This window comes from Athene noctua, chromosome Z (assembly GCF_965140245.1).
Source record: "Athene noctua chromosome Z, bAthNoc1.hap1.1, whole genome shotgun sequence".
In the NCBI taxonomy this organism is placed as follows: domain Eukaryota; kingdom Metazoa; phylum Chordata; class Aves; order Strigiformes; family Strigidae; genus Athene; species Athene noctua.
This window is the reverse complement of record NC_134077.1, coordinates 30,768,997-30,795,182: the sequence shown is the minus strand read 5'-3', so window position 1 is coordinate 30,795,182 and position 26,186 is coordinate 30,768,997. Positions and strand designations below refer to the sequence as shown.

The following is a 26,186-nucleotide window of genomic DNA, read 5'->3' as shown; positions in this document are numbered from 1 at the left end:
CAACTCACCCATATATCTGATTTGCTTCCTAGCAAATGTAATATAGCAATATTGACAGCTAAATTGTAAGAACTCAAGTTAGAGTGCCATTTGCTAAACACTTAGCACAATTTTATTATACTTGACTGAAATCTATGCACACTCTTTTTAAATAGAAAAGTATGCTTATCTTACTCTGAAAAAGATATGGGGAAACACAGTAATGGAACATAAAACCTCAGTGGGTCAAAGGAATTAAACAAATATCTTGACTACATGTCCACTATGAAAAACTAATATTCAGCATTCCACAGTGAATTAAAAGCAGACTGACTTTTATCAATGAAAACAAACCTATTCTGAAAATGAAAACAGCCACAGGATGTTTCTCTTCAAGTGTTTCGAAACTCAAGTTAATGAAAAGGTAAACAGTGTGGTCTGCATTTCATGTGACCTACAGAATACTGCTAGGGATAGATAATCAATGATTTTTTTTTTTTTTAATGTTTAATAACTAACTGTGGGAAAAGAAGAAATAATACACTGGAAAATTATTTTTTGTTAAAGCACACGAGGGATGCCTTCTCTACTTGAGGATATGCTATGGCTGACAAATAGCAACCAAAAAAGTTATGATGGCTTAGCCACCACCTGTGAACAGTACTGTAATAATTAACTGTACATGTTCTACTGCATTGAGGTTAAAAACCTTCTATGGGTTTAAAAAAGCATCAGCACCCATCCATAAAGTTGCTTTCAAACATGAGACCTATTCATTACAAGGTGTGAGACTGACTTTTGTACCACTGAAAAACAAGACCAGCACCAGAAAGAAGCAGATATAACAACAGTTCTAGAAACCAAAACAATTCCATGAAGATACCCATATTATCTCTTTCCAAGGATTACAGCCAAATGAAAGCCTATTTTAAGTAAATATGGAAAGCATACAGTCAACCATGACTATGAATACCTCAAAAACAAAGGAACAAGATAAACTAGTAAGATTTGTAATATTCCTTCTGTATTCTTGGCAATAAAATTGTTCTCTTAGAAAATAAAATTCCAACTGTAAAGTCCTTTAAAACAACAGCATCAGTTATTTAATTTTGGTGCTTCTATACTTTATGCAACCAGCATAAGCCTGATGCATTTGAACTGTTGGCAGAAGAATCTCCTACAGGAAGTGACAAAATGTCTTAACATTTCAATTTAGCATGGCTCTTCAAGCATGAAATCCCTCTCCGTGTGTCCTCACACATCCAGAATCTTCACTTCTGCACTATTTCTAACATTACAGTAACCAGTTTCTGACTAGCTCACCTTCAGACTGGAAAACTGTGGTCAAATAAATTTAAAAGAATGTTGCTTTTTAGCTCCATGTCAGTATATCTGTGACCTTTTTCTTACTCCCTTCTATCATTAAAGCGAAAGAAAAGCAATAAGGTGCTGTCATCCCAACACTGCTCCAAAAATACCAAATTCCTATGATATTTTCCTATTGATTTTGTTCACACGAAGCATGGAAATCCTGCTATGCACTATGCTAATGGGTGAACTACGTCACACATTACTTTGCTTTGCAACAGCATAGTTATATTAGAAAGTAATGATGTCCTTATAGAAGGAAATGACCCAATTCTACATTAAAACTTAGCCTGCAGACTACAAAAATTACAGGTTTCAGACCCCCTCAGTGGAATACCCACATGAATTTAGGATAACGTGGAGGAAAATACACAATTTCATGTATTGGTATTTTTGATTCAGAATTGCTTTCTGGCATCACTTCTGCAGCACATCCCTTAAAACAGTACTTATTGCTGTTCTTCTTCACTCTTCTTTCAGAGTGTACTGTCTGCTCTCAACCTCAACTGCTTACTTCAACAAGCATCTTCTCACTTGTACATCTTCATGTCATCTCTTACAGATATCACTAGTCAGACAATATTTAATAATGTATGATCAGTGGGCTTCAGGAGAAACACTGCACTGAAACTAATAAGCCACAGGGGTGTTAAAATTCCACCTTTATTCCAGGTTACTGTTTGTCATGTTTTGTTCACATGTGGAAACTTCTCTCTGCATCTAAAAGTATTAGAGCCTTTTTCCAACTGTTGTTGAAAGCTTAGATCATTTACACTAACTGAACCATGTATATGTACTACATAAACAAAACAAATAAACAAATCTATTTATAAAGACTCAAAACCCACTACTGTGTTTCCTGGTATTCTATTCCAGTTACTAGGGATTAGCCCACCAACCTAGACAACCATTCACTTGTACTAAACAGATGTATTAATTTTTGTAGATATGCCCTAGTGGATAAATCTCCTTAGAAAAGCAAGTAAGGTCTATATTGAAGACGCAGTATAACATACAGAACACACTGTGCAAATGCACATAATCTCATACATGCACCCTTCCAAAGGAGTGTTCTCACAGCTACAGAATCAGGGATAAGAAAACAAAAACCAACAAGCCTTACCTTTCTGCAGACACTTTCAAAATTAATTTCTGTCCTAAGACCAAGTCTGGTAACTTCATCTGGCTTTATTTCCTGTGGACAAAAGATGTATTTATTCTTCTTATGATCAGACTTTACAAAATCTTTCTAAGGTTTACCTTCCTCATAAATATTCTAACTTCATAGCATCTCCCATTGATCTCTTAAAGGAATAAAATCAGTTTGTTGATTGATTTTTTTGTGTGTATGTAAATGTTTCTTGTGTGTATCAGTTTGTTGATGATTTTTTTGTGTGTATGTAAATACTACATTTACTGACTTCCGAAACATCATTTACTCTTAAACTGCCTGTATCTACTACTACTGAGGGCTATAGAGATTTTCAACAGCAAAGTATGCAGAATGGTCATTTTATTTAAAGAAGTGTTTAAATTGCCTGTATTCTTGTCCTATAAATATAATTTGGAAGGTTTGAAGTGAAACTTAGACTCTGAAATTACATCAGAACTTATCCACATATGTGAACAAGTAAGTTTGAGACAACTAAAATGAAGTTCAGAAGAAAAAAACAATTCTCTTTTCTGAAAACACTCACTATACATGCAATTTTCATTCCTGGACTTAAGCATTTCCACTGGCAGCTGAAACAGAGGAAAGAAAATCTTGGACAAGTGGATTTTGTTAAAAGTTGAATACTTTACGAAACATTTCCCCATGACAGATTTCTCGTTATTTTAAAATAGATATTTTATATATGTTGTATTACGAAATGTCCTATTAACTTTATCAATTGAATACACTGAATTATTGGCTTTTTCCTCCTCCTATGTCAAAGAAATCATGTTACATACCAGTTGTTTGCCAGATGGCCATTTTAAAAGCAGTTTAACTACTGTTACGCAGAGCCCAAATCACTTCCACACATTCATAGTTCCAAAGCCATAGACACTTTGTGGAAAAAACCCTAGTTATCTGGATAGCTTTCATCCAGATCTAGCCTTTATCACAATGCTGGTAGCTTTGACACCTGATCTGTTTGCTGAATTTCTAAAACCCGAGGAAAGCAGATGACTTAAACATAAAATACAGTAATTTTGTAACACTTGTGGTCGATAATGAAGATGAAAACCTAAATCTGAAATGCCCATATGAAGTATTGTAGTTTGAGAAAATGCAACATGTCCAGGTGCTTGGACTGCACCTGTAGTTAACGTTATGCTTAGATGTGGACAAGACAGACACTAACTGAAAACCCTTAAAAGTAATTACTGTAACTACTGGCTCTGAATAATTATTAGCAAAGATTCAAATCCAAATCAAATTGTGGGAGACTTGATAATTTAGAAATGTCTAGGAAAAAAATCTACTATATAAAAGGGAAGGACTTTCATGTTTAACAACTAAATTATACTTGTTCCTTTCACTCCTCTTCCTTACTTAATCATCCTTGATAAGTATTCCAACACTTCAATTTAACATCCTGCTCCACTGTTAAGTTTCCCCAGTTTATACAGTTGCTGTCCTAAATCTGGGGCAGTCTGTGCACTTCCTTAAATATAAGTTCAGGGAGAATCAAGTAGCTTTCTTTATTATAGAAGGTCATACCTTGCATTTCAAAATCTTATGTTGTCCCTCTTTCTATATATTAGAAAACTTACAGAGAGTTTGCATCTTCTCTAGATCTTTAAAGTGTTGCATAAATTGCATGTAAAACTATAAGCAAGCATATAATAATGCAAATAAACAGAACAAAGTTAAACTGAAAAAAAAAAAGTCTCTTATTGTAAACGTCAGAAGAGCTTCCTGACAATGAGGTGTAGAAGTCTGCAATATCATCTCCCAAAGGTACTGGTGGAAGCTCAATCACTTAGAAGACAGAATCCAGACTGGAAAAACACTGGTGGATGTAGGAAACAATCTTCTACTGGCAGATAGACAGTTGGATGACCTAACGGAATCTAGAGATGGAAAAGACCTATGATTCAGTTTTCCAAAGCATTTCACAGATGGTGAAAGTAGGACACGGTGGTTAAGTGACATGCTTACTGTCACATAGTTGGTTGGGGGCTATGAATGAAGCTCTGGAATCCCATACTATTCATTAAATCAAGCTGTTTCTTTTTTTAAAAAAATTTGTGTGATCTTCATCCCAGATAAAAATGCCAATTTCCTGTCTCTTTAGGATTTAAATACAGCAACCTGGTTCAGAAAGGAGGCAGGTAAATTTCAGCAATCCCTACGCTAGAATGTCAAATGTTTAATTTTTGTATTACAATATTGCTGAATTCCCTTAACATTGCAGAATCATGCAAAATAATGGAGAAGGAATTACAGTTTGGAATGTGAAGTCACGAATGGAACTTCACTGAAATTCTTAGAATGAGCCCAAGAACCTCCTGTTAAGGCTTAAACACCCACATTTATAAAGTATCTCCTTCACTTCCCTTAGAGTTAAGGCAAAACTAGCATTTTTGACTTACGGTCACAGCAGCACCCTAGTTTTGTAAAAGCAGACATATAAATCAGGTTATTGGAATACACAGACCTTTTTTCTGTGTCTATTAATGTTCAGTGGCAGACAAGAAAATAGTAAAAGGATATAGTGATATTTTTCTCAGCAGAGCTTTCTCAACTTTGAAAGGCACATAGCTCAAGAAGTCCTGACTCAAACAGGGGGCCTTTGTATTGAGTATCTATTATGAAATCTTTTTTCACCAGTTGTGTTAGAGGATATTAAGGGATGTCCATTTGAGAAACCTGATCTAGTAGAAGGTGTCCCTGCCCATGGCAGGGAGGTTTGAATTGTAAGGTCCCTTCCAACCCAAACCATTCTATGATGCTGTGTTATAAGTGGCTGCTGCCTCCACCATCTCTGGGATCAGTCCAGGGATTCCTCCTGCCCCGCTGCTGGAGCCCATCCCAGTGCATCCTCCAGTTCTACAGATGCGCAGTTGCTTTCTCATTGTCACATTCAACCAGTAGTGAAGCTCAGTTATGCAACTAGCTGCCACAGACAAGGTGCTGTCTTCAACAGCACCCACATGTAACACTCCCAAGACTCACATGAACTTAAGTATAACCATCCAAGATGTCTTACTCCTTTTCATCTGTCCAGGATTAAAACTCACTATTCAAGAGTATGCTCCTTCCCACCCTCCTCTAGATTCATGAGCACATGCACATTCATCCATCCCTCAAATATCAGCACAGCATATCCCTCCATCCACCTAATAGGCTTCTGCCTGGGTCCAGAGCCCTTTCATTTACCTCACGGGCCTCCTTACTTGCATGCACTCATACCCCAGTCTTACAAGTACTCTAGTCTCACAGGCTACCTGCGCTCACAGGTCCCTCCCAAACACCAGCACGGGCCCTCTACCCACCTGATACCCCCACCTGGACCCAGCATCTTCCATTCACTGCTAGTCTAACTTAAGAGTTTGCTAGTGAATTACACATGCCAAAGACACACATGAACAGGGTCAAACCATGTGAAAGTACAGACACTCTGCCCCCATCAGCAGCAGGCACCAGGCACATGGGCTACAATCTGCAGTCCCAGTTCAGATGCTAAGAGCCTCACCTGCTTTACTTGCCCCAGCCTCACCTGTAGCCATGCCCAGGACACACATTGTCCCTGTACTCTCAACTGGGACATGTGCTGCTCTCGCCCCTGTGGCTGGAGCTGAGATCCTCACCCACTCCTACTGCTGAAACCAGAGGCTCAGGACACCTACACTGCTGGTCTGACTCTTGTTTCTGGCCCTATATCCACTCATGCTGGTCCCCTCTGTATCTGGAACCTAGTCCTTACAGCACTCACACACAGGATAAAGAGTGAGATTACAAAGAAAGTTAAGAAAAAGTTATAAAAAGATGAAAAACTGGGGCAATCAGACAGAGGGCTTGGTCAGATAAGTGTATTAACTAGTACTGGTTGGGACTGGCCCCTCCAATACCCGCTCCCACCTATGCCCTCCTAAACACTGTTTACTAAGTTTTGCATAGTCCACTGGTCCCCCCATATACTCATGTTCATCTTGTTTCCCCTTCTTATCAGGTACAAAGTCCAGGCTGGCCTTCCCCAAAGCAATACCAGTAGTTTCTTAATGGCCCATTACTTAGTGACTGGAGACTTTTTGTCAATGTCTCTGTTGGCTCCTGTCCACCAGCTATGTTCCTCTCTGTGTTTTTATTCATCCCATCCCCCCACACTTATTATCGCCTTATCATTTAGAAGGTCCACTACTGGAGGCTCATATGAAGAATGCTCATCACCATCCATGTGCCCTCACAGATTATGGCTGCTTTCTGAAATAATACCTGGTTTCATAACCAGAGTTTGGGACTGGTGTACCAGAACGACACTCACTCTGCTGTCTAAGTGGAGGCAAGGGATGGAGACATGCAGCACACCAAAGATGCAAGGGATATTGATGGATCAGTAACCGTGGTAACACCTGTGAAAGCTCAGGTTGGAGTCAGGACCTCTAAATGCAAAAAGGTGCTGGGGCCATCAGCCCATCTGAAGTGCATGTATACCAATGCACACAGCATGGGTAACAAACAGGAGGAACTTGAAGCCGTGATGCAACAGGAAAATTATGATGTAGTGGCTATCACAGAAACATGGTGGGATGTCTCCCATGACTGGAGTGTGCCAGTTGATGGCTACAAGCTCTTCAGAAGGGACAGAGAGGGAAGGAGAGGCGGTGGGGTGGTGCTGTATGTTAGGGGCTGTTATGATTGCTTTGAGTGCAAGTGTAGTGAAGACAGGGTGGAGTGTCTTTGCGTTAGAATCGGGGGGAAGGCCAACAGGGCAGATGTCAACAGTGGGAGTCTACTATAGGCCACCCACCCAGGACAGAGAGGTAGATGAAATATTCTATAGGCATTTAGGAGAAATCCCACAATCACTTGCCCTTGTTCTTGTGGGAGGCTTTAACTTCCCAGACATCTGCTGGAAATACAACACAGCAGAGTGGGACCAGTCCCGAATGTGTGGCAGGTAACTTCCTGACACAGCTGGTGAGTGAATTGACCAGAGAAGGTGCCCTGCTGGATCTCCTCTTTGTGAACAGAGAAGGACTGGTGGAGGATGTGGTGGTTGGAGGCTGACTAGGGCACAGAGATCATGGAATAATAGAGTTCTCTATTCTTAGAGAGGTCAGGAGAGGGGGCAGCAGAATGACATCCTGGACTTCCAAAGGGATGACTGTGACAGAATCCCTTGGGAGGTAGTCCTGAAGGGTGTAAGGGTCCAGGAAGGCTGGACACTCTTTAAGAAGTAAGACTTAATGGCACAGGAGCAGGTGGTCCCCAGGTGCTGTAAGAGAAGCTGGCGACAGAGAAGACCACCCTGGCTGAACAGGGAGTTTGGCTGCAACTCAGGGAGAAAAGGAGAGTTTACAGACTTTGAAAGAAGGGGCTAGCCGCTCACAATGATTACAAAGATTCTGTGAGGATATGCAGGGCGGAAATCAGGAGGTCTAAAGCCAAGATGGAAATTAATCTGGCTTCAGCAGTCAAGGACAACAAGAAATGTTTCTAATGTCAACAGCAAAAGAAAGACCGGAGAAAGCCTCTATCCCCTGCTATATGCAGAAGGAAACATGGTAATACAGTGATGAGGAAAAGGCTGAGGTGCTTAATGCCTTCTTTGCCTCAGTCTTTAATAACAAGACTAGTTGTACTGAGGGAATCCAGCCTCATCAGACAGAACACAGAGACTACAAAAAAAGACACCCCCGCAATCCAGGAGGAGATAATCAGTGACCTACTGCACAAGTTCATGGGACCGCATGGGATACACCCGAGGGTGCTGAAGGAGCTGGCTGGGGTGCTCGCCAAGCTGCTTTCCATCATTTACCAGCAGTCCTGGCTGACCGGCGAGGTCCCGACAGATTGGAAATTGGCCAATGTAATGCCCATATGTAAGAATGGTCGGAAGGATGTTGGTAAATTACAGGTCTGTGAGCTTGACTTTGGTACCCGGGAAGCTGATGGAGCAGCTCATCCTGAGTACCATCATAAAACACATGAGGGACAACCAGATGCTCAGGCCCAGTCAGCATGGGTTTATGAAAGGCAGGTCCTGCTTGACAAACCTGATCTCCTTCTACAACAGCGCAACCTGCTTATTGGATGAGGGAAAGGCTGTGGATGTTGTTTACCCTGACTTTAGTGAGGCCTTTGACACCATTTCCCACTGGATTCTCTTGGCAAAACTGGCTGCTTGCAGCTTGGATGGGCACACGCTTTGCTGGGTAAAAAACTGGCTGGATGGCCCAAAGAGTTGTGGTGAACGGAGTTAAATCCAGCTGGCAGCCGGTCACGAGTGGTGTCCCCCAGGGCTCGGTTTTGGGGCCACTCCTGTTTAACATCTTTATTGATGATCCTGACGAGGGAATCAAGGGTACCCTCAGTCAGTTTGCAGATGACACCAAGTTGGGTGGGAGTGTTGATCTGCTCGAGGGTAGGGAGGCTCTGCAGAGAGACCTGGACAGGCTGGAGCCATGGGCTGAGGCCAACTGGAGGAGTTTCCATAAGGCCAAATGCCGGGGGCTGCCCTTGGGCCACAACAACCCCCAGCAGCGCTACAGGCTTGGGGAGGAGTGGCTGGAGAGCTGCCAGTCAGAGAGGGACCTGGGGGTGTTGATTGACAGCCGGCTGAACAGGAGCCAGCAGTGTGCCCAGGGGGCCAAGAAGGCCAATGGCATCCTGGCTTGTGTCAGCAATAGTGTGGCCAGCAGGGACAGGGAAGGGATCTGACCCCTGTACTCGGCACTGGGGAGGCCGCCCCTCGATTCCTGTGTTCAGTTTTGGGCCCCTCACTACACAAAGGACATTGAATGACTCGAGCGTGTCCAGAGAAGGGCAACGGAGCTGGTGCAGGGTCTGGAGCACAGGTGGTACGGGGAGCGGCTGAGGGAACTGGGGGTGTTTAGTCTGGAGAAGAGGAGGCTGAGGGGAGACCTCATCGCCCTCTACAGCTCCCTGAAAGGAGGGTGCAGAGAGCTGGGGATGAGTCTCTTTAACCAAGTAACAAGCGATAGGACAAGAGGTAATGGCCTCAAGTTGCACCAAGGGAGGTTTAGACTGGATATTAGGAATCATTTCCATCCAGAAGGGGTTGTTAGGTGTTGGAATGTGCTGCCCAGGGAGGTGGTGGAGTCCCCATCCCTGGAGGTGTTTGAGAGTCGGGCTGACATAGCGCTGAGAGATATGCTGTGGTTGGGAACTGTCAGTCTTAGGTTAACAGTTAGAATAGATGATCCTCAAGGTCTTTTCCAACATAGATGATTCTGTGATAATACCCTCTGCCAGTAAATTCCGAAGATTAATGAGGCATTATGTTCTAAGTTGTCCTGGTTCAGCTAGCAAAGGGTTAGGTTTCCCCGGCAGAGAGAGAGGAGGAAGGGATCTCCAGCTGGGTTATTCATACCATGCTGACGTCAGGTCCAGGGGCAGAACCTTTTTACTTTGCTCTTTGGCGGGCTCGGTGGCGGGAACCTGTTTCCGTGACCATTTTACAGTATTTCTCTGTATACTGTTTGTCTTGTTCACTGTTATTGTTGTTTATTGTTGTTATCATTGCTACTGTTGTTGTTCAGATTGTTTATCACGCTGTTATATTAAATTTCTCCTTATTTTAACGTGGGTTTGTCCCTCACTGCCAGCCTGACCGGCTGAGGATGGGGGAGAGACAAAGGCAACATGATCTCCGGTCCAGGCAGGGCCTAAACCAGCACAGCTTTAATTGGTGCCCAACATGGGGCACGAAATAAGAATAAAAACGGACAGACCCTGACCAGAGTGTGATAGAGCAATATGTTGGGTGTAATTTTTCTCTTTGTATTTGTTTGATAAGAAAATGTTTGCAATGCTGGCCCACTTGCTTGCGTGGTGGGGCTGGATTACTCCTTATATCCAGTGTATGATCCCAGTGGTGGCGTTTGTTATCGGTGGAAAATGCATAAAGGGTCTTATGTTGTTATACGGGCTATTAAACGCTTATGCTGCCTTTGTATTGCTGGGGGGGGGGGGGTAGGCCGGTACCTGTTTGCCGTTTGGGCTTTTGTTAGGGGTCTCACCCCCTCTGTGGGTGAGCCAGGGGAAGAGATCCTCTCGGCTTTGGGGAGTTTCAGTTATCCTTGGAGCCTGCAGGCCAGTGTGATTGTGGCACAAAGATTTCTGAATGTCTGCCTGATTTCGGTTTTGGCCATGTGGCACTTCTCTAACAGTAGCAATGCCTGGAAACCTGCCCCGAGGTCAGATAATAGTGAGTGGCAAGGGGTGTGGGAAAAGATGGGCAAAGGCCTGAGTCAGTGGGCACCCCCAGAGCTTTCGAATTTCACTCCTGAACAAATGCAGAGCCCTGATAGGCTGATGGAGTGCTTAGAAAGGGTGTGTTACCACTGTGGCAAAACCCAGGAGACACAAATCGCTGCAATGTGTTGGGGACTTGCCCACACCTACCGTGTCCTCTTAAATACCACCCACTGCCCTCAAGGGGAAGAAAAGGCCACAGAAAATGAAACTATATCTGAACCAAGGGGACAGGCAGAGCCAGTATCAGTCGCCTCCACCAGCACAGCGACTGAACCAGAGAGCCAGCCAGTGCCAGTGTCAGTCGCCCCGATACAGAAAACAAAATATACCAGAAAGTCAGTTCGTAGAGTGAGGGATGAGGATGAGCCAGGCCCATCACAGGAACAGGAGGAAAGGCCAGAGGTGATCGTCCGATCTCTATCCCCGACTGAGCTGCAAGATATGTGGAGAGATTTCGGCCGCCTGGGAGGCGAGCAGATTTGCACCTGGCTGCTCCGATGCTGGGACAATGGAGCCAGTGCTTTTGAGAAGGAGAGGGGAGAGGGGCCAAGCAGCTGGGATCTTTGGCCAAGGAGGCTGGCATTGATAGGGAAATAGGGAAACAGACTCAAACCCTCAGCCTTTGGAAGCGACTCCTGCTCAGTGTAAGGGAGAGGCACCCCTACAAGGATGACATCCTATGTCAGCTAGGCAAATGGACCAGCATTGAGAAAGGCATCCAGAACCTCAGGGAACTGGCTGTGTTTGAGATGATCTGTGGTGATCTGAATGATGAGCAGTCACCCATGGACCCAGATCAGGCCCCTTGCACACACTGTGGCGAAAAATCCTGAAGAGCGCACGAGAAGCACACTCGAAAGCACTGGCAATAGTGTCCTGGTGGACAGACACCCACACTCTGACAGTGGATGGAGTGGTTGGCAAGCTCCGGCAATAGGAGGGAAATCTCCCTTCATCTCAACATTCCTGGGTCTCATCTGTGGAGGAACTGTCTCAGAGGGTCCAGAAAATGGAAGAGGACATGTCCTACATTCCACCTGCACGGGCTGATGTCTCAGCCATTAGAAGTAAACGTTTCCCCACCCAAGAGAAAGGCAGCAGAAGGCACACACCACAAGGCACCCTGTGGTTTTTCCTCCACGACCATGGAGAAAACATGAGGAGGTGGGATGGACAGCCCACTGCCGCCCTAGCTGCACGAGTAGAGCAGCTGAAAGGGAAGACCATCACAAAAGGGGAGTCCTCCAAGAAGAGCGCAGCTCCAGTGTCCAGTCAGAAATCCCCCAGACAGAATAGAATGGCCAACGTTATGCCTGACCCTCTTGAGGGGACCAGTAAATCGTTCTTGCAAGGAGTGAGTGATGCTGAGCAGGATTAGAGGGGCCCTCCCTCCAGCCAGGTGGAGGAAAGGGATAATCGGATTTACTGGACAGTGTGGATCCGATGGCCTGGCACGTCAGACCCACAAGAGTATAAGGCTCTGGTGGACACTGGCGCACAGTGCACCCTGATGCCATCGAGCTGCAGTGGGGTTGAATCCATCTGCATCTCCGGAGTGACAGGGGGATCCCAACAGTTGACCCTACTGGAAGCTGAAGTGAGCCTGACTGGGAGGGACTGGCATAAGCACCCCATTGTGACTGGCCCAGATGCCCCGTGCATCCTGGGCATAGACTGTCTCAGGAGAGGGTACTTCAGAGACCCGAAAGGATACCGGTGGGCTTTTGGTGTAGCTGCCCTGGAGGAGGTTGAACAGTTGTCCACCTTACCCGGCCTCTCAGAGGATCCCTCAGTGGTGGGGCGGCTTAAGGTTGAGGAGCAGCGAGTGCTGATTGCTCCCAGGACGGTGCACCGGCGGCAGTACCGCACCAACCGAGATTCCCTGGTCCCTATCCATCAGCTGATCCGTCAACTAGAAAGCCAGAAGGTGATCAGCAAAACTCACTCACCCTTCAACAGCCCTATGTGGCCAGTGAGAAAGCCCAATGGTGAATGGAGGCTAACTGTGGACTACCGTGGCCTGAATGAAGTTACGCCAGCAATGAGTGCTGCAGTGCCGGACATGCTGGAGCTCCAGTATGAACTGGAGTCGAAGGCAGCCAAGTGGTACGCCACGACTGACATTGCTAACGCGTTCTTCTCCATTCCGATAGCGCCAGAGTGCAGGCCACAGTTTGCGTTCACTTGGAGAGGCATCCAGTACACCTGGAATCGATTGCCCCAGGGGTGGAACCACAGCTCCACCATTTGCCATGGACTGGTCCATACTGCACTGGAGAAAGGTGGGGCTCCAGAACACCTGCAGTACATTGATGACATCATTGTATGGGGGGACCACAGCCGAGGAAGTCTTTGAGAAAGGGAAGAAAATCATTGAGATGCTCCTGAAGGTTGGCTTTGCCATTAAGCAAAAGAAAGTTAAGGGGCCTGCAAGGGAAATTCAATTCCTAGGAATAAAATCTCAAGATGGGCGTCGCCACATCCCAGTGGAGGTGATAAACAAGATAACAGCCATGGCTCCATCAACCTCTAAAAAGGAGACTCAGTCTTTCCTGGGCGCTGTGGGGTTCTGGAGGATGCACATCCCGAACTACAGCCTGATTGTGAGCCCTCTCTACCATGTAACCCACAATAAGAACGATTTTGAATGGGGCCCTGAGCAACAACAATCCTTTGAACAGATTAAACGGGAGATTGCCCAGGCAGGAGCCCTCGGGCCAGTCCGGGAAGGGCAGGAGGTTAAGAACATGCTCTACACCGCAGCCGGGCAGAACGGCCCTACCTGGAGCCTCTGGCAGAGAGCACCTGGGGAGACCCGAGGCCGACCTCTGGGCTTTTGGAGCCGGGGATACAAAGGCTCTGAAGCTAATTACACACCAACTGAGAAGGAGATACTGGCAGCGTACGAAGGAGTTTGGGCTGCCTCAGAAGTGGTCGGCACTGAAACACAGCTCCTCCTGGCACCCCGACTGCCGGTGCTGGGGTGGATGTTCAAAAGAAAAGCCTCCTCCACGCCTCATGCAACAGATGCCACGTGGAGTAAATGGGTTGTGTTGAAAACACAACGGGAACCCCAGCCGCCCAGGGATACTAGAGGTGATCACGAACTGGCCAGAGAGGAAAGATTCTGGGATGTCACCAGAACAGGAGGTGACACGTGCTAAGGAGGCCCCACCATATAACGAGCTGCCGGATGAGGAGAAGCGATATGCCCTGTTCACTGATGGGTCTTGTCGCGCATTGTGGGAAAACATCGAGGATGGAAGTCTGCTGTATGGAGTCCCACACGACGGGTCACTGAAGCTGCTGAGGGACAGGGTGAATCGAGACAGTTTGCAGAGTTGAAAGCCATCCAGCTTGCTTTGGATATTGCTGAGCGGGAAAAGTGGCCAAGGCTCTACCTCTACAACGACTCGTGGGCAGTGGCAAATACCCTGTGGAAATGGTTGCAGCAATGGAAGCAGAACAACTGGCAACGTAAGGGTAAAACCGTCTGGGCTGCTGAAGTATGGCAGGACATTGCAGCCCGTGTGGAAAACCTCGTTGTGAAGGTGCGCCATGTGGATGCCCATGTACCCAAGAGTCGGGCCACTGATGAACATCGACACAACCAGCAGGCAGACCAAGCTGCTAAGATTAGAGTGGCTCAGGTGGACTTGGATGAACCCCCAGCAGAATGGAGAGCGATGGCTGAAATACAGATATGGAGAGGCCTGGCAGATCGACTACATCACACTGCCACAGACCCGCCACAGGAAGCGCCACGTGCTCACAATGGTGGAAGTAACCACTGGATGGCTGGAAGCTCACCCAGCGCCCCACACCACTGCCCAGAACACCATCCTGGGCCTTGAAACACAAGTCCTGTGGCGACACGGCACCCCAGAGAGAATTGAGTCAGACAACGGGACCCACTTCTGAAACAACCTCATAAATGCCTGGGCAGAAGAACACGGCATCGAGTGGGTCTACCATATCCCCTACCACGCACCAGCCTCTGGGAAGATCGAGCGCTACAATGGACTGTTAAAAACCACATTGAAAGCACTGGGAGGTGGGACCTTCAAAGACTGGGACATGCATCTAGCAAAGGCCACCTGGCTAGTCAACACAAGAGGATCTGCCAGTCGAGCTGGCCCGGCTCAGTCAAAACCTCCACGTGCTATAGATGGGGATAAATTCCCAGTGGTGCGCATGAGGAATATATTGCGCCGGGCAAAGGTAAAGGCAAACCCATGCACGGGATTGATTTTGCCCAAGGACCTGGGTGCAACTGGTGGGTGATGCACGACAACGGAGAGGTCCGATGCGTACCACAGGGGGACTTGATTCTGGGTGAAAACATGCTGTGAATTATGCTGTGCCTGTTTAAATTGTTGTTTTGTTATTGTTAACTGCTAAATGGCAGCTGGACATGATGCAGATGGTATAGAATAAAGGGGTGGATTATATCCTGGTTCAGCTAGGATAGGGTTAGGTTTCCCCAGCAGAGAGAGAGGGGGAAGGGATCTCCAGCCGGGTTATTCATACCATGCTGGCGTCAGGTCCAGGGGCGGAACCTTTTTTACTTGCTCTTTGGCGGGCTCGGTGGCAGGAACCTGTTTCCGTAACCATTTAGTGGTATTTCTCTGTATATCTTTGTCTTGTTCACTATTATTATTGTTTAATGTTGTTATCATTGCTACTTTTGTTGTTCAGATTGTTTATTACACTGTTGTATTAAAGTTCTCCTTATTTTAAACCGGGTTTGTGCCTCACTGCCAGCCCGACCGGCTGCGGGTGGGGCAGGTGCAACAGCAACGTGGTCTCCAGTCCTGGCAGGGCCTAAACCATTACATAATTTAAGAGGCAATACAAGTTAAGAGGCAACCAGGTAAGTATCCTACTTAGTGCTGGGATCAACAGACCCTTCTCCCCTGCATGCTGACCATGTTTTCCCTCTGGAAGAGACTACAATTACAACAAGAGCTACTTTCAGATACCAGTACTGATGGCACCAGTTTTTAAGCTGGGAAACACTGTTACACTCATAGAAATGGGTAGTAAGCAAGAAGGGGAACAGATCGCTTCTTTCTAATTATAGACTGCAACCCTATCTCAACTTCTGTCAGAAAACCCTTTAAGAGACAGGGACGTGAGCAAGGGAAGACTCTGCAGGTCAGTGTACATGACAAAACACAACGGTGTAGTTCTCTTTGTCCTTGTGCCTGAGCTGCGCAAGCAACTGACACAGAAGCAACCAATATGAGACTGGAAGGAGGTCATGAAGGCAACAGAGCAGAATCAGGACCAGCCTGGCTCCTGGGATTTGCACAAATTTTCAACAACTTTCACAATGTGGAGACTGAGACTCCTCCAGGCGTTCGCCACTTGAGTGGCTGATCCATACTCTGGTGCAGGGATGTTAGACGAACCCACCTGTTAACCAGCTGGACATCATAAGGTCTTGGCCCGAGATTAATCTGAATAAACAGATATGAAAAACTACTGGACATGACATAAGAAAACTGCTGGATGTGATAGATAATGCAAGAACCTGACAGAGTATCTGGATTTTATTGATTGTTAAGGGAGAGTTAACATGAAAAACAGATGAGTTCAATGGAAAGATAGAGTAGGGGGCAGCTTTTGTGGGGTTACGTCTTGCAAGGCTGATACTACCAAGGTAACCATACTGGTAATAGCATGTAAAGCCAAGACCGCCTACGAAGTCACACTGAAATACCCAATTTGGGGAAAGAAAGTAACTATGGGGGGGCAAAGTCCGGACTGGGCTGGGAAATGGGAGTGCTAGGGCACAGGAAGAGATATGGCAGTGCACAGCAGGGGTTGCTGTGGGGCAGTCCTGAAGCTCTGAAGTGAGTCCCAGTACCACAGGCAGCAAGCTCACCCCACTACTTACAGAAACTTAAACCAGCAAAGTATGGTTTTTGTTTTTTTAAATTATGAACTTATTTAAATAAACCATAACTGCCTTACACAGATAGGCAAGACTATATCAAACAGAAGTGTGTCTCAGAAGTATGATATTGATCGTAGTTCCTTAGATGACACTTTATCCAAGTGATACTGAGGAAGCTACAGTTTCTAACTTAATGGGTATGGAAATGTAATTTATGGAATAGCCTTCAGAAGACAGGAAAGTGAAAAAAAAACCCTGTCAGATGAGGCTTTAACACATCTTAGAAATGCTAGATCATTCACATAAAATGTATTCCCAGCTATGCTGTTTGAGGCAGTTTTAGATGACTCAGGAAAAAAAAAAACTTGCCAGTAATGGCCTGTAGAAGCAATTTAGGAGTCCTCACTATTAAAAACTACCCAATCTCAATTTTGTTTTGACTAGTATTTTCCTTTTACCTTTATCATACAATTAATTCATTTTCCTCATTATTTTCTCACATTTTTGTAGCTGTATGAGTGTTTAGACTTTCCTTATGAAATCACTCCATATACATCATCTTTGTAAGATGATATTTGTCTTGAAATGGAGGAATTTCTATAAAAAATAAGTAATAGAATCAGGGTATATACAACTAGATAACAGAACACTCATACCAAAAATCAAGTATTACTGGTGAAATCTCAATTGTATTTGTTAGCCATTACTGCACTTACATTGTTTAAAATATTATGATTATTTTTACCCTTGAACAGATGTTTCAGACTACTTTCTCGCAAAGCTTATTGTATTTTTAAGCAGCATTCCGTCTTCTTTTGCTGTTTTCTTTCATTTTTCTATGTTTCTTAGTGAGGAGAAAGGGATAGGAAAATGCCCCCAAACCTCATTTCAGAACAGGTTTTCAGCTTCTTTTTCTACAGTCACTGCATGGCTTCTTGTCAGAATCAATCTGTTCCCCATATTCTGTAAAAGTTCAGTATTTTAGTCATTCAGAGTAAAAGTAGTCTTTGACTCTTAGTGTAAGTAATACCACTGTGAAAGTACACAAAAATAGGATCATGCACTTAAAAAGTAGGATATCTTCAAAACAGTGAAATAAATCAGCCATGGTTCACCTGAAAGTTTCTATGCTTTTCAAAAGAAACTAAAACCATGATAAGACTACAAGCTTGTTTCAGCTATGAAGGCCTGTTTTCAAAAAATGCATTAATCTAATTGGTTATACCAAACTGATTATGACAAAAAAGTGACTTTTTCCCCCTGAACAGTTTACAAATCCAAATCCTTTTGTCAGTAACTGCCTAAATATGTATGTGTACATATACACACACAAAAAAGAATTTCTATAGATGTAAGTCTCATTAGTGATCCACTGTAACAAACTAAATGGCATGCTGCCTATGTAAAAAAAAAAAAAAAAATCCACTGCCCAAGGCCATATCCCTGCAAGCCCCCATTTTACCAGATGTGAAACCAAGATGAATAGTATTGCCAGGAGGGGAATTTGCATAAAATTAATAAACAGAACAGTAGGACAGAACATTTAAACTAGTAAGTAAAAATCCGATAATGTCAAGTGAAGTGTGGCTTAAGCTTATTAATAAGTTTAATAAACAGGTCAGTGCTACACTGAGATATCTGCTTTGTTATAAAATCACTACATAATTTTACCAACAGACCTAATTAAGCGCTTTAGAGTAGCTGGCTGCCTTCCTGTCAGTATTTATAAACTACTACCGAGTCACCTCTCAAGCCCCATTTTGAGAAATTAAATGTCCTGAAGTTCATCTACGACAGAATGAAAATTTGTCCATATGTAACTTCTCCAAGTCCTTTCTACATTTGCTCTCATTTTTTAACTATAGTTCTAAAACCAGAATAAAATGGGATGCAGTATCTGTCTTAGTAATATCATATAGAAGAAAACTCATTCTACACAAAGAGCCTGTAGGCTTCCTTACTCCTGGAAATTTAATCTTCCATTTGGCTTTACTTTTTTTCCTCAGCGGAATCCAGACAATCCAGGTCACAATCATCTTTATCCATCACCTTGAAATTACATAAAATCCTTCCAGAGAGGTCTACTGATTTGTGTCCAATTTCCCTAACTGTAACCTGATGTTAGGTAAACTCAGAAGACTGTATTTGCTACTTGTTTGTGACTGTGCCTTCTGCAGTAAAGCTTTTGACACCTAAAGACTCAGACTTCTGTTTTAATGATTTCCTGATTTGTTGACTGTGCCAAGTAATCCCAAACCCACATTTATCTTCTCTGGCTGAATGACAACATGAGAATGCCTGAATGATGCAACTGCCCCATTTATTTTACTTGGTGCTAAGAAATAGATTGGGTAATCACTGAAATGTTTTATTCCTGATTAACAAAAATATAAACTGATACATTAATTTAAATGGATATAGTAGCACTACTTTGATACTAAAAATTCTGTTGCTAGCAGCACCTAGAATCTCCAGCCTCTGCACCCATATATTTCTACTAAAAATACAGCAAATCTGAAAGCGTGGCAAATAAAAACCAGATATTTTTCATCAGAAACTCAATCCAGCATTTCATCATTTCAATTCTAAAAAGATTTGCCATTGTCTCTGTTGCAGCAGACTGCAAACAGATATGTTGTATAATGTTTCTCAGCCATGGATGTGAAAGCATTAAGCTGCAGTTACCAAGAGTTTCAAATTACTGCTTAAGAGAACTGAGATTTTCAACCCACAAGTGAGAAGCCAGTGAGGGCCAACAGCAGTCTCAGAGGCAGACTGATTCACACAGAGTCTAGAATGGTGCCATTAGAGTCACAGGCCTAAATTTGACTGATTTCCTGAAAATTAAGAAGGTACAGACTGCCAAGTCACTTGCTCAGAATATTATTGGCCTTCACGAGTCAAGCAAGTGTCTTGATAACTCCATGCTAAAAGCTTTTCTTTTTTTTTTTTTTTTTTTCTTCTTCTTCCCAGCAGTCATTTGGAAAAAACTTATACCCACCAGTCCTAGAAGTGTCATCTCACCCACTGGCCCATGCAGCTGAAATGGGGATTTCTTCTTATGTTCTTGGGTGAATCACACTTGGGGCTCATGGCAGAGGATGCGCTAGGAAAACTTCAGCACTTCAGTTCCCCCAGTTTACAGAATCACCCTGTACTACACAGAGAAGGGCCTTGTTATGCTTCACAAACTACCCTCAGTTCATTCTTAAAAGCATTTATGTGTAATACTTGAAACAGACATAGTAATATTTATAAAATGCTTAGGTAAAGAAATTAAAGCCAAGATATGCTTAATCTACTCATGCTAGGGTAAAGATCTCTCTGTCTTGCTCAGGTTGACTCACCATTCGTCCTGTCAATGTGACACTCAGGATTTTCAGTGTTTGTGCATATTTATGCCACAGCCTGCACCTTTCAGATAGACTCCTTCACCTTCTTTATTTGGGAGCTATCATGGTTTCTTTGGTGACTCACTGCCAGATCACTGGCATAAACCCTTGCTTTCCAAGTTACAGATGTACACAAAATTTAAGTGGTACAAACATATAAAGCTTATAAAAATATACTGCGTACTAACAGAGAACACAGAAGACAATAATTAACCAATTAACCACTGTAGTGTGAATGTGTTTGGGAAGATAGATTCCCAGTCCTTTTCATCTAGTATAATGTAATTTACTGACAAAGTAAAGACTGCGTGTTGAGGCATAAGTGCACTCAAAATTAATATAAACAAGACAAACCAGAAAATTCCTAATAGATTCTTTTTTCTAAATGAAAATAACACACCACATTACAATGGGGGTAGGAACGTCTTTCCAATTAACTGCACATTGTAGGAGCTTCTATTAAACTGTTTTCATACTATCAGTCTTACAAATATTTACTAATAATGTTTGAATAAATACTACTTCAGAAGTTTGCACATTTTCAGGAATGACATCTTTAAATACATGATTTTGCTAAGCTTACAGCAAATGTAGTAAGTCTGAAAAAAGTTCAAAGTATGCAGACGTACAGATTTAGCTTTCCATAGACATCAAGTTTTACTGTAAATACCTGTGTCATAAAGAACAGAAAACTACAGGAAAGCAAAACCACAATAAAAGCTTCCATAGATTTTTTTTTGTTCCACCAGTCTAGCCAACAAAGCTTTTCCCAGCAACCTGACTGGATGACTAGATTCTATATCATCACATACTGGTTTTATCCAGTAGAAATGAAGACATATTCTCTCTAATTGCAGACAAATTAAGGGAATTATAATTTAAATACATTCCCCTATATCATTAGGGTTTAAGATTACTATTATGTCCTACAGTAATTATAGTATTGTTCACTTATCAAGTATCCAGATTCTATATTACAAAGAAGAAGGAAAGCAGAAAAAGAAAGGGTTCTACAGTTGCTAATTTTCCTAAAGTATACACTAAAGAAAACATCATGTAATTTTTAATGACTTTGCATATTTCATCGATTATCTTACATTTCAAAAGCTTTATAGAATTGAATGTTGTTTTAACTTGCCTTTTATTTTAATGATGTTTAAAAATAAAAAATAACCTTCCTCGAAATCATTAATTTTCAACCTTGATAGATTAATAACAACTTGGGCAGGAATACTACACAACAGATTAAGAAAAAATAGTAAAACTTAATTCTCATTTTAAAATAACAAAACCAAAGAAGGTCCAGTGACCAAAGTCACTGGAGGAAATGATCAGAATAGAACTTCCCAAAAAGTCAAAAGCTGTACAACCATCTCACTTAAGATAAATATATGGCATTTGATTTTGATGGGAGTTAACTATTACTAATCTGTTAAAAAAAAAACCAAAACCAAACCACTCCAGAACTACAGTTAATCATTGGGAATGAAAGAATGTATTTCAATTGGAATTTGTCTAGCAATTGTTCTCTTTGTAAACTACACTGGTGTCAGGTTTTTGCTGGCACCAATTTTAAACATTACTAAATGTCTACAGTATTGCTGTCTCAGTTTAGATCCAAGTGAAATTCAACATCAACCTGTGAGTTTTCATCTACTAAGTTTCACAGTTCAAAATTTTATAGTTTTATTGTTCTCTGGACAATTAAAGTTATTAAAATACTCAAACAAAACTGCACAATATTCCTATAAACATAGTTTTGTCCAAATGGTTACCTTCCTCTAGCTAAATATCCTTATTCAGCTATGCTAAACAAGCTCTCTTAAAAGCAGAGCACGTAGCTGAGGCAAAGACTACTTATCCATGCAGTTTATTAACAAAATATAATGAAAAAACAACTCTTCAAAAGAAGAGTTAACATGGCTAGTTTGTTTAAGCTGTTGTAAAATACCCAAACTTTATTTGTCAAGTGTAGGCTGCTCGTCTGCCACGTTTATAAACTAATTTAATATTTCAAGAGGTATGCAAGTCAAGTGCCAGCAATTACATCAGTCTACTGAGATGAACACTGTGAACTTGGCATTTTATTTAGTCAATTAGATTAAATGAATTGTTTAATTTTGGAGGCTGCCATCTGATTCAGTAGCCACATTCAGGGAGCAACAGTAATTGTTTTCACCATCTGATACAAAAAATAAAGTTAGCAAGTCTGTAATCTTGTGACAATTTCAGAAGTAGAAGGTATTATGAAAGTAAATTACAATGACAAGCATTCAATAGAAAAGTTACAAAAACTGAAAAAAACAAGCTCACTGGATTATTTAGCACAGCAGGCATGATGATGCCAAAATTATTGTTACTTGAATACTCTTTTTTCTTCAAGCATCTTATAGCTCTAAATGTCAGTGTTCACTTGGACTGGTACAATCTGTAATTTCACTCTGTACTGGCAATTTGTTCCATGCTGCTCTTCTAATATTAAAATAACAACCGCATGCAAGTTCAGGGTTAACATATTTCCAAGCAGTCCTGTGTTGGCTGGATCTATCTTTGGTTTTGAATTACTATCCCCGGTATTCACAACCCTTGCCAGTATCGCTGGTTGCCAGATGAACCGCTTTTGTAAAAATTAAAGAAAAACAGCATTACCTGCCAGAAGGGGACGCTATGCACAACTAGCAGAAAGCCACCTCTCTCAGTTTAGCCTCCTTTCTCCCAGCAGGAATTTGAGCCAGCAAGACTGACACCAAAGCGGCCAGGAAGAGGGTGTATTATATTCTCACAACACTCCCAATAGACAGTGACTGACAAATGTTCCAACCCGCTAGATTCTGGTTTGGAACATACGGAAACAGAAATTAGTAACAAAGACAGAAGAACCCAGAGAGATGCAGAGAGAGACAGAAGAGTGAATGCACAGAGCCATATACACAGCTCTTTCGTCTGCTTCCAGAGGGCATAAAAGAGTTCATAGATTAGACACAATGGAGAAAGAAAGAATTTTCTTTTTCCATTCCCCTTCCCAGTATGCAATATCTCCGGGAAAAGTACTCCTCCCCCACTCTTCTCTTAAAGTGTCATGGGAAAGAAAACATATTGCTTTTTGTCCTTTCTTAGAGATCTTGAAAGCTGACAAACCTGCTATCTCATTTGACCAAGCTGAGGGATAAAGTGGAAGTAAGAAATCTGGCAACAAAACATGAAAAATAAAATTTTTTTCAGTACCTGTAGATTTCCAGGTTGGCTGCTAAAAGCTCCTGAGTAAATACTGGTATACAAAGTGCAAAAGAACTACCCAGGACAAATATATGACTTATGTAAACCTCCAACATCAGTAGTGCACCTTGTATCCTGGGGAATCCTATCTTAATTTTGTTACACCTTCTGTAGATGATACGCTGTATCTCTGATCCTCCTTGATGCTCCTCTTCATACTTTTACTAGTTTGGGTTTTGTTGTTGTTTTTTGTTTTGTTTTGTTTTGTTTTGTTTTTTAATACACTAGAAAACTTATGCAGTATACAGTAAAACGTTTGATTTAAATAGGAACAGACTGTCTGAAGACACCAAATAGCAATACAGCATTTTCACACAGTATCTATGGAAACTCAAATATCCACCTCCTCACTGGCAATAGCCAATTTCAATCCCATGAAAATGAACCATTGGAAATGTAATTCTCTCTCACCACCACATGCATTACTTTGCATTTATCACTATTATATTTCTTTAGTAATTTTACTGCCCAGTTAGTAAGTTTGATAATATTATTCTGCAGTTTCTTAGTATCTTCACTATCCTGAAATTTTGGATGATCAAGCTCTGTCATTGATTCTTTTCCTGAATCATTTCCAGCACTGATCTCCACAGAACTCCACTGTTAACTTTCCATCTATTTCTCTCTTCCACTTACTATGTTTAACTCTGTGACTAAAAAAAAATAAAAATCTCTCATATTCAGAAACAGCTTTTTTTTAAAAAAACAACAACAAACAAAACCACAAAGAAACACCAGACGCTTTGGTGAAAGCTGGACAACAGCTTTTTGGAAATTTAAAAAAATATACAGACTCTATCAGCAACATCCACTGTATATATTTATTCCTTCAAAGAACTCCCACTGTTTTGCAAGTCATGACTTTCATCTCCTAAAGGTACAATTATTCTGCCTTATCCTATTTACCCATGTGTTCACTAAATCCACTCTTTAATAAAAGTGCCAATGAGTCTGTCCAACACTGAAGTCATATTTACATCAGTATTACATTCCCAGAACAAACTTCATATATTTTTTGAAAGCAGGAGGCAACCATGGGGGAAATAAGATTTTACACACAAAAGCATCAATTGGAATAAAGTGTCACAGCAGCTGCTGTCACCATTCTGAATTAATTCGTTTCCAAGTGACTATAAAGACAATTACAGTAGGCCTCAAATTTCTCCCCCCAACCCCTCCAATTAGAATAAATAAGAATAAAACCTTTACTACAATTTTCAAGAGTGATTTCTTTTATACCTGTGAAGAACAAAAGACCTAATTTCTGTGGGAAATTACCTCAGAAGAAAGAGTCCTAAGAAGAATAGTTGATTAAGGGTACTGAGACAGTTTAATATTGATCCACCATACTAAGTAGATTCACTATTTACTGGAGATATCTTAGCTTCTCCAGAATACATTTAAGTACAAAGACCCGTTAGCATGCAGCAAGAAATTAACTAGAACTGCCTCAGAGCAGACCATCTTACTTGTCAGCTATTAGTACACCTCAGCACGGGATAGCTAAAATGTAAAGAAAAGGTATGCAGTGCTTACAGAAACTTTATTCTCTATCTCAGGTTCAGATGAATTACAGAGAACGTTAACAAAGAGGCCCAAGTTGGTGCACTGAAGTGAAATAAATACATGTTGGGATGATGAAAGAAGTCAACAAGAAAAAAAAAAAAGTATTTCGAATATGAATAAATATTTTCAAAATGAGCACAAAACCATGCTGACACTTCTGTCATTATTTTGAATAATAACAGGTGTTTTGGTTTTCTGTCACGGCTCAATTTTCAAATAAATTAAGGCATATGGGTTACATTAATTTGTTTTTTGTACTACTGCAAAGGTTGCCTCTTTATTAAAATAAACAATAAAAATACTTATGCAGAATTCAGAAAGGACAGAGTCTCATCTGCAAGCCATATTTTTTAAAAAGTGAAAATAGCTTATTTTGCATCCTTACAAAAAAAAAAAAAAAAGATAGTAAAATTCTTACGCAAGACTCAAGAGGAAAAAGCTTCATCTGCAAGCCATATTTTTAAGATAGTCTTTACTGAGAACCTACTTTAATATTTTCCTTAAGTTGTCTCAAATCCAACAAAAAGCTGCCTTTGTGATCTGTTTTCACTTTGTAACTAAGAATCTAGTGCATAAAAAACCCCCACATTATAACTGCTTCTATTTAAGTATCCTGTCAATGATGAAGTCTTGAAAATGAAGCTGGTGATATTTTTACTGACTTCTACGTTTTAAGAAATGCAACACATCTTTCTTCTGCAAACCAAAGCAGTATTTTGTGTAAAAAAAAAAATCATTACTTCTATTATCATAAAGAAATAGAACAGTAGGAATGGCTATCAATTGTTTTCTCATTCCAAATTATAACTGTAGAATACAAGATTTTTCCCCCACATTTCTCTCTCAGTTTTTCTTACAATTCTAAGTATTATTTTATGGCTGTTATCTAGAAAAAAAATGCATCATATTCTACAGCTTTCCTGTGCTGAGATTAAGCTTGCTCAGTGCAGGTATTTTGACCCCGCAAGAAAAGCAAATGAAAACAGTTATATTAAATATGGGGTTTCTCATTTTAGCATAAACATGAATGGAAGAAATATATCAGTGAAAATAACATGAAATGTTCTGAATATTAAGAACAGAACTCAGTGAGTATCCAACCTGCGCTCTCACTACTAAAAGCATCATGTCAGAAGAAGGTGGTAGGTATGGTCTGCTGGGTGGAGCACTGGCTGGATGGACAGTCCCAGAGAGTGGTGGTCAATGGAGCTAAATCCAGCTGGGGGCTGGTCACAAGTGGTGTTCCTCAGGGCTCGGTGTTGGGACCATT

At 42.0% G+C, this 26,186-nt stretch overlaps 1 protein-coding gene across 2 annotated transcripts in view; it reads right to left on the bottom strand.

The window, feature by feature from the left end:
• Positions 1–26,186, bottom strand: part of SRFBP1 (serum response factor binding protein 1) — an 87,086-nt gene that overhangs the window by 21,626 nt on the left and 39,274 nt on the right. For both annotated transcript variants that reach the window (XM_074932851.1, XM_074932852.1), the window contains exon 4: positions 2,471–2,542. In XM_074932851.1, coding sequence (XP_074788952.1) covers positions 2,471–2,542 — 72 coding nt within the window. The remainder of the gene's footprint in view (positions 1–2,470; positions 2,543–26,186) is intronic.